Source organism: Astatotilapia calliptera, chromosome 19, assembly GCF_964374335.1.
Source record: "Astatotilapia calliptera chromosome 19, fAstCal68.1, whole genome shotgun sequence".
NCBI lineage: Eukaryota > Metazoa > Chordata > Actinopteri > Cichliformes > Cichlidae > Astatotilapia > Astatotilapia calliptera.
This window is the reverse complement of record NC_137440.1, coordinates 10385115-10396670: the sequence shown is the minus strand read 5'-3', so window position 1 is coordinate 10396670 and position 11556 is coordinate 10385115. Positions and strand designations below refer to the sequence as shown.

Here is an 11556-nt window from a genome sequence, read left to right as displayed (position 1 = left end):
TAAAATTTCTTCCCATCTTGTTTTGTGTGTTTGCTCCTTGAATTCAGAGCTCTGACCTTCTGTCCTTCTCTCTGCTGTGTTTCTGTCACAGCCACTTCTCTCTGACTGGGATTCATCAGTAAATCTGTGAAATACTGACATGTCTGAGTCCAGCTTTCACTCACTGCTGATGTGATGTTTCACTGCTATCACAGTGCTGCTCAGCCTGAAATGTTCTGCAGGAAAGCCAAGACTCATATTTCTGATGACTTTAAAATTACTGTAGGTTCATTTTTTAGAACAAGTCACTGAAAGTCGCTCAGTTTAGTTTTAGATTATAATTATAGATTTGTATACATGTAAATAAATAAATCATTGCGTTATGGAGTAAATGGGGACCTCTATATTACATTTACCTGTAATGATACATTCTAATGAAGCTGAGAGTTCAGTGATTCACCAGGTTTACTTATCCCTCCCCCACCCCAAGTTTAGGAGGATATTATGAAATATGCTAAAATTAATTTTAATAAGAACAGACAGCAATAAGGAAGACAAACATTACTGTTCATAGTGTTGAAACTCATTACACACAAACAAAATAAAAAAACAACAACAACACTATTCAGCAGCTCTTCTATATATTACAAAGTTTATAACGTTGACGCAGTTCATATCTGAGTAATGAGATCACATTTGTTCCTGTGTTGATGTGAGGAAGAGTTAACTTTCAGTGTGTGAAGCTGGGAGAAGTTAATCTGTTTCTGCTCTGATCAGAGGAAATGAGACCTGCTGAAGCCTCTGACACACTGATCAGTTTCATTGCCTTTTATTTTTATAGACCCAGAGCTTTTTCAAACACCCTCTGAGCATCATCAGCGAGCTGATTGAGGATAACATTCAGAATTGTATAAGTTGTAGTGAAAGAGAGACCCATGGCTATTGGGATTCCAATTAATGGAATAAATCTGGATACTTCCTCTGCTGCCATTAATGAAGCTGTGCATCCCACTTGGGTCATCACCTTCAAGAGGAGCTCTGTAGTTATGTTTGCTGCAGCCAGTGGTGAAATGATGACAGCACGCAGATCAGCGTAGGGCACACCTGTTCTGGCAGAAAGTCTCTTCAGAGACGAGATATCGAGACCAAACGCCTGAACATAATCTTTGACAGCACCAACCAGCACAGCAGCATCAACATTAGCAGAGAGACCAGGAAGTGGAACAGGTGCTCCAACTGCAGACAGAGTAGCCCAGTATTTTATTTTGGACTGAAAAGCTTTTTTCTTCTTGATGATGATCTCTGGGTTGTTGTTGAGCATGACAAGCTGCAGAGCATCTCTCTTCTTCATAGGAAGTTCTCTCTCTAAGGTCTCTTGTAAAAGAGAGAAATCACACCAGTGCTGCTTAAAACTCGACACCAGGAAGACCCGTGGAGACTCGATGCCTTGTAGACCTGTGTGATAGAGAAACATGTTGACATGGTTAGATTTATAAAATAATATCATAGGATCCTGTGTGGAAGGAAGTGTCGTGGATCCAATATGCAGGACTCAAGAGAAGCTTTGATGCTGGATTTACAGGTCACAAGATAAACTACAGCAGAAACCTAAGAATCAGGGAACTCTCCAAACAGAGCTCACAGCTGGAGCAGATATGATGACAACATGACAAAGAACAGTGGGAGAAACAGACAATATTTACAAGAGGGAATCAGGACAGAGAGGACAGAGAGGAACACGGCTGAACATAGTTAACTGACGAGACAGGCAGTAAAACTGAACATAGCACACACATGAGACTATCAAAATAAAACAGGAAATAACACACCGACTCTAACAAAGACACGTGAGCTTGACACTGGGACTGGGGATTAACAGACATGGAGACACATGACAGACTGGGTAGACAAAGGATGAAACACAGAGAGAAGAACATGGGAACAGGAAAGGGAGAAACAAAGAGTAGGACTAGAGACGTACTAACAAGACAAGAGAGGGAACACGGAGACACAAGGACACACCTGGGGAGACCATGATCACAAAGGGAACTAACACCCACTAACACGACAGGAAACTAGAAGCATGGATAACTGAACGAGGGAGCACTAGGAAATAATACCAAGCAGGCAGACTAAACAATGCAGAACACATAAATCCAGAAATACAAGAGGAACTCATACAAACTCAAAACACTGTGTCACTGACCCGGGAACCAAGACAAAGACTAAATAATTTAAAACAAGGATATGTTTAAAAAGTGAATCCAGATCTCACTCAGCTGTGATGAGACACTCACTTTGAACGCAGTCGTCTCTGATTACTTTAAGAGTCCTCTCAGCACTGAAGTCTCTCTTTCTCCTCTCAGCATTTATATCGTTGTCGATCTTTGAGCGAACAAAGTAGAACTTTTTCTTCATCTTCTGAATCTCCTGAGCCAGTTTCACGTCATTTTCTCTGAAGTGAGTGTCTGAGATGATGATGAAAAAGTCAAACTTCTCAAATCCGACAAGCTTCAGGTACTTCTTAGCTGGAAACTTGGTGCTGCCGATTCCAGGGAGATCCCACAAAGTAACATTGGAATAGTTGGGATGGGGGTACAGTGTGACCTCTGAGGTGATTTGTTTCACACCAGTAGGAGCAGCTCCCTCCTCATCATCACTCACACCTCTGAAGGAATTAACAAAGCTGGATTTACCAGAACCAGATTCTCCTGTGATGGCGATATTTAGTGGAATATTATCTTGTTTTTCTAAATGTTGTTGAATCTATGCAGCTGCTGCAGCAATGTCTTTGTGCTGAAGGTCTTCTTTATGTCCAGGAATTTCTTCTGATTCATTGAATCCTCTGGCTCCTCCGTGCTGATCCTAAACAAAAGAAAAATAAGGAAAATTCAAATTTTATGTTAGATGAAGAATTTGTAAATATTTCATATCTTCAGTTTATTTTCTTTATAAAGATAACTTACTGCTGCCGCGTAGAACGTTCCATTCTCAGTTGTGTTAAAAAGCTGGTCTTCAGTGGTCTTCATGCTTCTTATCAGGATCCAGGTCTGCTTTCTGGCCAGGACCTCCAGTTTTCTGTACAATACAACTTCAGGTGTGTTCTTGAAACTGAAAACAAAGTTTTCACTGAGGAGGGCGTTCCACAGGTCCCGAATTTTGGTTCTGAGCTGTGAGAGAGTGATCCCAGCAAACTTTGAAGCTTTAGAGAGGATGGTGTTCTTCACTTCTTGGAGGCTCTCGCTGTAAGCTGGATTAGGAGCAGCCATGGGTGGACTGCCCTCCCACAGCTGCCCACAGTATTTCACATCTTCCTGAACATCAAAGTCAATGACATCACTGAAGCGCTCAGCATCACAAAGCTCCTCTTCAGCTGCTAGTTTGGTCATCTGGTCCAGATGTTCCTGCAGGCGTCTTTTTCCGTCCACGTTCTTCTCTGCTGCTGCAACATCTGGAACATCCTGAACAAACACACATCTGGGAGAAAGTTGAACTTTTTTCATCCTCATCAAAGCCTGAACAACAATCTGCAGAATGTCTTGGATCTTCAACAGATCATCTCCAAAGATGCTGATCAGTGTCACGTTTCCCAGAGCAATGACAAATGTCGCCAGTTCGTTGTCACGGTAACAAGTCTTGTTACCGTCCAGCCCAGAAGCCTGCAGACCTTCAGTGTCCACCACTAGAACATAGTCAACGTCTGTCTTCATCTCCTCTGATACTCTGAGCAGCTGCATGAAGGCACCCTTGGTACTCCTGCCAGCACCCACTGCAGGCTGCAGTCCAAACATGGAGCTCAGCAGTGATGTTTTCCCACTGCTCTGGAGGCCCAACACTGACAACACAAAAACTCTCTGGTCCCCCAGTTTCTGGATGACTTCCTCTAAGAGGCTGGAGATCCATGTGAAAGGCAGGTGACCTGCATCCCCGTCCATCAGCTCCACTGGGTGTCCTGATATCATCAGCTGTGCAGCCAGCTCAGGGTATTTACACCAGTCAGCGTCTCTGCTCTCTCCATCTGTTGTTCTGTGGGCTTCATAGATGTGTCCCATTTCTCTGAACATGTGCTCCAAGCCGAAGGATGCAGACTGCAGTTTTTGGGACAAGTCTTGGAGCTCAGTTTGTTTCATTAATAACAGACCAGATTTGTCATGTTTGTTCTTCAGAGCTAAGACCTCCAACCACTTTTCATCATAACCTTGGAGAACAGAAGAAATGTTCTCTGTGGAGAGAGCATCCATGAAGATCTGAGTCCATTTCAGGAAATACTCTCTGTCTGCTGGTGGCAGTGCTGAGAGGCTGTTAGTGAACAGCTCCATCAGTTTACTGCAGCAAGCAGCATGTTGTTTCTGACGCATGTCCATCAGTTTCTGCTGCTTTTTACTTTTCTCCTTTTCACTGTTTCCTCTGAGATGTTTCAGTTCTTTGTATATTTTGATCCACTGATGCCACAGATGGTTTTGACAAGGGAGGAATTCCTCTTTGATCTTTGAGATATCCATGTTATCCTTCGTAATTAGCTGCATTATTTCCAGAGCAGCAGATCTGCCTCTCTGACAGGCTGGGTCACTTTCATTCACTCTGACTCCAGAGAGCTCAGCCAGGGCTTCAAGCTGGAAGGATGGTTTCACACTGGACTCTTCTAGAGAAGATAAAACTTCTCTAATGATCTTTTTCAGCTCTTCAGATACATCTGACTGGTTTCTACCTTTGAGGCCCATTTTGTATTTTCCCTTTTTTGTCTTGACAGCATCACAGCTGTCATCATCACTGAGACAAATGAGAGGTTTATGAGACTTAAAGAGGGCGGCTATAAGTGATCTGCTTTCCTCATCTTTTTGCAGGGATGCAACAAGGAAAACGTTGATGGAGGATTTTTCAATCAGTATGTCGCGCTGTTTTTCAATCTGCAGAGCATCACCGCGAAGATTACAAAAAGCCATGCAGTCCCTGAAGGCATCAGTGGGTTTCCCAGCAGGGCAGTACCAGGCTATCTCTGCCACACCATCCATCAGATGGCGAGACCTGGTGCTTCCTGGGCAGTTCCTGTGGAAGAAGGTGCTGTGACGGTCGTTGATCAAAGCGTTCATCAGCTGAGATTTAGACACTGACAGAGAACCCAGGCGGAAAAATGACACCAAGGGTGTCTGAGCTTTGCAGACTGGAACACTCTTCATGGTGACGATGGGTGAGCCATCTTTGATCTGAGTCGCCGTCCAGGTTTTTGTTATCTGTCTGAAAGTCCACAGAGGACACTCAATCTCCATTGTGACTGGGTCAGGGACCAACAAAGGTAAAGCATACTGACACTGAGAGAGCTTTGTGACCATCATCTGTTTAAGGAAGCTGTCTGAGCAGTGAAACACGGCCATCTGAACATCCATTGGATGCACACGAGTCTGTTCTGTGTCCACGCTGGTGTTCAGAAAAACCTCCCAATCACTGTAATGCTTCTCAGGGATGTCAGTCACCGGCCTGGGCTTTGGCTCTGTCCCCTCAGGACTGTCTGCTCTTACAGGAATATATCTGGCCCTGCAGTCTAACATCATCAGCCTGCGGACAAACATGTGAGCCAGATGTTTCTCAGATGTGACATGGTGCCGTGTCACAGGTGGACGGATCTGAAGAAAATCCTCTGGTGAGAATTTCTGCTGCAGTTTGTCTTGAAGCTGAAGTCTATCAATCAGTGTCTCAGTTTGTCTTTGACATGGATTCTTTGTGAGTTTATCAGAAACCTTCACTGACTGCAGGAAACAAGCAAACAGTTTGTTAAGGACTGATACTGTCATAGAAACTGCAGGGAGTACAGAATTATTAGGCAAATGAGTATTTTGTCCACATCATCCTCTTCATGCATGTTGTCTTACTCCAAGCTGTATAGGCTCGAAAGCCTACTACCAATTAAGCATATTAGGTGATGTGCATCTCTGTAATGAGAAGGGGTGTGGTCTAATGACATCAACACCCTATATCAGGTGTGCATAATTATTAGGCAACTTCCTTTCCTTTGGCAAAATGGGTCAAAAGAAGGACTTGACAGGCTCAGAAAAGTCAAAAATAGTGAGATATCTTGCAGAGGGATGCAGCAGTCTCAAAATTGCAAAGCTTCTGAAGCGTGATCATCAAACAATCAAGCGTTTCATTCAAAATAGTCCACAGGGTCGCAAGAAGCGTGTGGAAAAACCAAGGCGCAAAATAACTGCCCATGAACTGAGAAAAGTCAAGCGTGCAGCTGCCAAGATGCCACTTGCCTCCAGTTTGGCCATATTTCAGAGCTGCAACATCACTGGAGTGCCCAAAAGCACAAGGTGTGCAATACTCAGAGACATGGCCAAGGTAAGAAAGGCTGAAAGACGACCACCACTGAACAAGACACACAAGCTGAAACGTCAAGACTGGGCCAAGAAATATCTCAAGACTGGTTTTTCTAAGGTTTTATGGACTGATGAAATGAGAGTGAGTCTTGATGGGCCAGATGGATGGGCCCGTGGCTGGATTGGTAAAGGGCAGAGAGCTCCAGTCCGACTCAGACGCCAGTAAGGTGGAGGTGGAGTACTGGTTTGGGCTGGTATCGTCAAAGATGAGCTTGTGGGGCCTTTTTGGGTTGAGGATGGAGTCAAGCTCAACTCCCAGTCCTACTGCCAGTTTCTGGAAGACACCTTCTTCAAGCAGTGGTACAGGAAGAAGTCTGCATCCTTCAAGAAAAACATGATTTTCATGCAGGACAATGCTCCATCACACGCGTCCAAGTACTCCACAGCGTGGCTGGCAAGAAAGGGTATAAAAGAAGAAAAACTAATGACATGGCCACCTTGTTCACCTGATCTGAACCCCATTGAGAACCTGTGGTCCATCATCAAATGTGAGATTTACAAGGAGGGAAAACAGTACACCTCTCTGAACAGTGTCTGGGAGGCTGTGGTTGCTGCTGCACGCAATGTTGATGGTGAACAGATCAAAACACCGACAGAATCCATGGATGGCAGGCTTTTGAGTGTCCTTGCAAAGAAAGGTGGCTATATTGGTCGCTGATTTGTTTTTGTTTTGTTTTTGAATGTCAGAAATGTATATATGTGAATGTGGAGATGTTATATTGGTTTCACTGGTAAAAATAAATAATTGAAATGGGTATATATTTGTTTTTTGTTAAGTTGCCTAATAATTATGCACAGTAATAGTCACCTGCACACACAGATATCCCCCTAAAATAGCTAAAACTAAAAACAAACTAAAAACTACTTCCAAAAACATTCAGCTTTGATATTAATGAGTTTTTTGGGTTCATTGAGAACATGGTTGTTGTTCAATAATAAAATTATTCCTCAAAAATACAACTTGCCTAATAATTCTGCACTCCCTGTATTTCTAAGATCTTTGGTATAAATTTGGACTTTCCTACCATGTTTCCACTCACGTCCTCACCTGAGGAACCTGCGAGATAAAAACAAACCAGGAGAACAGATCATGTGACTGGACCGGACCAATAAAACAGTCAAACTCCCACAGGTAACATGAATGATACAGTCCTATACAGACTGAGTGAATCCAAACTGCTGTGCCATGACACACAGTCACTGTGTGGAGCACACAGGGCATCACTAGGTTTATGTATGTTGTATGAATCATTACTGTGAAAGTCAGACATGAATCTGAGTCACTTTCAATCAGTTTGACGCACATTGATAAGTTTGTGTAACAGACGTGATGTAGATACAGAAAAACTACGTGAAGGTTTACTGACAGTCAGACAGAGGACTCTGTATTCTTTTCATTTACATTATAAACCCTCAGTGGTCACAATAAAAACACAATTATTCACTGATTATTGAAATGAAAGAGTCCTGAAGACACACAGCATCCCCTCTCAGCTGTATCATCATTTCTGTCTCAGCAGCACAAAACAGCTGTTTGACCAACAAGGAGATAAAAATTCATCCAACAAGAGCTCCGGTTATATTCAAGCTCTTTGGAAAAACTCCCGGAGGAAACATGACTGAGCTGGTTGGAGAATGAAGAGAGTGGAACGCTTTGAAAGCAAAATGAAGCTGCGAACAATCATCAAACTTTTTTCTTCTGTGAAGATTCCCAGTCAGGAGAAACACATTTACAATCACATCATCAGTAAAATAATAAGAACAATAATAAAGTTGAGCGAGTCAATGTGTTCAAACCTTTGAGACTTTACTGAAGGTGTGAAATCAAACCTTGAGATTCTCCTGCAGACAGCATGTGTACAACAACATGATCATAGAAACACATTTTCCTGCTGATCAGGTGAGAAGATTTTACCTTTGTTGGAGCGTTCCTCGTTCTCATCTTCTTCACCTTCATGGAGGAAGAAACAGAAAACAGGATCTTTGTCAGAGATTTCTTTCAAAGACGAGACCTCAGATCTGATCTCAGCCTCTCCTCCACCTGCTGCTGCTGTGCTGTGAAGGTTCTCCATCTCATCTGCTCCTCATCTTTACAAAGGATCCACACATCATCTGTTTGTTTTGTTATCTATCAAAACAGAAAATAGAAATAAATAGAAATATTTAAAAGTGCTAAAAAGAGTCTGGGACCTGAGAGCAGACATCCGAGATCTTCGTGAGCAGAAAGGTGAAAACATCAGAGCTCATAGATGCTGAATGGACGTCAGATCTTATATCTGCTGCTGATACGACCGTGCTTCACATTTCCACCTCTGAATATGAACCTGACTGTAATGCAAATATTCAGGCTTTGGATAAACGTTGGATAAAGTTTCACATTTTCATTATTTAACTGTAACATCTGCTGTCATCAGCGGCAGTTTATAAAGACATGAAATCCATATTGAGGATAACTGAGTTCATCTTGTTGGTGCAGCGCTCCACAGCAGTCCCAGTTACTCATGTGACACCATGAGAAAAAGAATTACCCACCACTGGCTTATGTTTAAGAGACATCAGTGGTTAATAACAGTTAAACACAGTCAGGTAACTGTGTGATGATGAACCAAAGTCAGGGTGTTTTTTCTAATACTTATTTAATTTATTTCATTTTTGTGTGGTACATTTGAAAGTTACACATCTAAAAGTAAATGTTTGTGCAGATTATTGCGTTTACGAGGCGCACTTAAATGCATCACAGCCGTTGCTTTTTACCGTACCATACCGCAACATGAGTAACGTCTCAGCACCTTCTTTGCCTATAACTAAAACAAAGCTTAAACTGAAGAGTGTAACACTGATCTAAGTGTGTGTGTGTGTGTGTGTGTGTGTGTGTGTGTGTGTGTGAGCGCAGACATCCTCATTAAATCCTCTTCCTCGGGTCAGAGCTGTCACATTAACTTTTATCTTTAAGTCAGAGTTTCATAACTGGACGGTTTAATGAAGCATTTACACACCACAGAAAACTCTTACCTGCGTGTCTCTCGAGCTTTTCCTGGTTTTTAATTTAGTTTCGGTTTCTAAGGACGGTCGTCAGAAGAGGAACTTCCTGTGGAGCTCCAACCAATCAGAGCGTGATGTTTTTACGGTACCGTGATGGTGTCCACTTAAAAGTTATTATAGTTTATAGGTTATTATAAATTTAAACTGAAAACTAAGACTAGATGTCAAAACTATTCAGTTAACTAAAATTAAAAATAATGTTTTTTAAAAACTAAAATAAAGTATTTTAGTTTTTATTGTTTGGTAGAAATTTATTCAAACGTGCTGGGTGAGGCTTTCATGGATGTGTTTATACCTGTGCGATTTTCCTAAATATTGCCTCTGATATATGCCCTCCATACTTTAATAATTTAAAGGACAAGAACTAAAGAACCAAGAAAATCCACAGTAGAAACTCACTCAAACTAAACTGAATAAACAACAAAAAGTGAAACAAAAATAAAAGTGACTTAGAAAGTACAATAATTATGGTCCACCTGCCTGGGCAGAGGCTGTGTGGAGGGATTAGGCTTCACAGGGATGGTGTGTGGGAGAAGGCTTATCTTTTATCCTTCTTACTTTGAGTACATTTCAGAGACTTTTTTACTTTTACTTGAGTAAAGAAGTTGGTCCTGTTCCTCTAGTTAAATCAATGGTTCCCAATTTTTTTTTTGCAGGCCCCCCTTTGTTTTACAAGAAAAATGCCCCCCGCGCGCACACGCACAAACACATCCTCCAACCACACGCACCCATATTTTGCTCCATTGCGGTTTATTTCACACATCAAACATTTAGTAAACAATTAAGTAAATATAAGTGATGAATATTAAAATAAAATAAACTGAATAAACTTATGTTTGAATGGCAGAGATGCAGAAATGCCTGCATGTAGCCCAGAGTCACGGTCAGTGTCTGAATGAGTCTCACAGGACTGGATGTGAGCGTGAAGCCATTTATAATAATTATAAATTATAATTATTATAATTCTCTGATCTGCTGCTCACCACAAACAAGCACACACAGATATTTTGGACTTGAGTTTTACAGCTTTTCCTACTGATAAAAACGTCCCTTATGGCCCTTCATACTACACACAGTAATTCAGCTAAAAACAATGAAATGACAAAGTTTTTTTTTTTTTCTTTCTGCTATTTATTTATTTTTTTTACAGACTCCAAAAAGGAAAAGTAAGAAAAACTGGATAGTCTGGGCAGTGAGCTAGCAGAACATTTTCTGTCATTCCATTTCTTACAGTTTCAGTCCAGAGAGTCGTGCTGACAGATTTCTTTGTCACAGCAGCTTTTTCCTCATCTTGTAGAAAAACAGTTCGGTCTGTGACTTCTTCACACTGAGAGAACGTTTCACTGGTCCGGCCAACTTAAGGTCAAAGTGGACCGTATTTGGCCTGTAATGTAAAAAAAAAAAAAATTAGGGGTCTGTAGTTCTTCTAGGTTTAACTACTAGAAGAACTACAGAAATGATGTGATGCTGTTTTTGTAGTTCTTTGTTAACATCAGCACTTTGGGCTGAATCAGCTGAAATGATGAGACTGGAGTTATCATTTTGTAGCTTTCAGCATAATAACCTCTTTTGATGCAGACTGTATGGGGTAAGGTAACATGTAGAAGTGTGTAGCACAGAAACTAGATTGTGATGAGTGGTCACTGCCCTCCAGTGGTCACAGTGAGGAACTGCAACACAAATGATTTATGTATGATTTATAACTTTTATCTCCATCATTGTTGATAACATTTTATTGGTACACATTTATTTTCTATGAGTTTGTCTTAAAACATTCAGATGCTCCATGTCATTCATGGTGAATAATAAATATTCAGCAGAACGTACAGGAGAGGACTTGATGCACAGACTGGATCGATCATGCAGCTGATGAGGCTGTCATCAGGACATCAGCAGCACATTGCTGACTAAGAAGTATATTGATAGATACATATGAACTAAATTAAAAAGTCAGATTTAGAAAAACTCCTCACTGCTCAAAACAACAAAGTCACATTATGTTGACCTGAAGTCTGAGCGTGGTCAAAAACACGTTTCCTCACAGCGTTACTGGGGGCCAAGGTAATGACATCCAGAGTAAGAATCTGCTTAGATACCATATTTCTAAGATTTTCAGGGCCGAGTACAATAACCTCAGTTTGATCTGAATTAAGAAGCAGAA

General features: G+C 41.5%; 2 protein-coding genes across 4 annotated transcripts; both read right to left on the bottom strand.

Moving 5' to 3' along the window:
- Positions 1–489: 489 nt before the first annotated feature.
- LOC145422608 (interferon-inducible GTPase 5-like) lies at positions 490–2633 on the bottom strand. The gene is made up of 3 exons (XM_080294152.1): positions 2608–2633; positions 2277–2521; positions 490–1434 (listed from the first exon to the last, which is right to left on the bottom strand). Exons 1-3 carry the CDS (start codon positions 2631–2633, stop codon positions 815–817), a joined length of 891 nt encoding a protein of 296 aa, XP_080150278.1. The 3' UTR covers positions 490–814.
- A 64-nt stretch (positions 2634–2697) lies between these two features.
- On the bottom strand, positions 2698–9490 carry LOC113028309 (interferon-induced very large GTPase 1-like). Of its 3 annotated transcripts, XM_080293574.1 has the most exons (6): positions 9366–9490; positions 8395–8481; positions 8269–8304; positions 7379–7410; positions 2946–5723; positions 2704–2844 (listed from the first exon to the last, which is right to left on the bottom strand). In XM_080293574.1, exons 2-6 carry the CDS (start codon positions 8423–8425, stop codon positions 2746–2748), a joined length of 2976 nt encoding a protein of 991 aa, XP_080149700.1. In that variant the 5' UTR covers positions 8426–8481; positions 9366–9490; the 3' UTR covers positions 2704–2745. The 3 variants fall into 3 exon arrangements, with proteins under 3 accessions (XP_080149698.1, XP_080149700.1, XP_080149697.1); XM_080293572.1 differs by having other exon boundaries at positions 2698–2838; positions 8269–8481; XM_080293571.1 differs by having other exon boundaries at positions 8269–8481.
- Positions 9491–11556: the final 2066 nt, after the last annotated feature.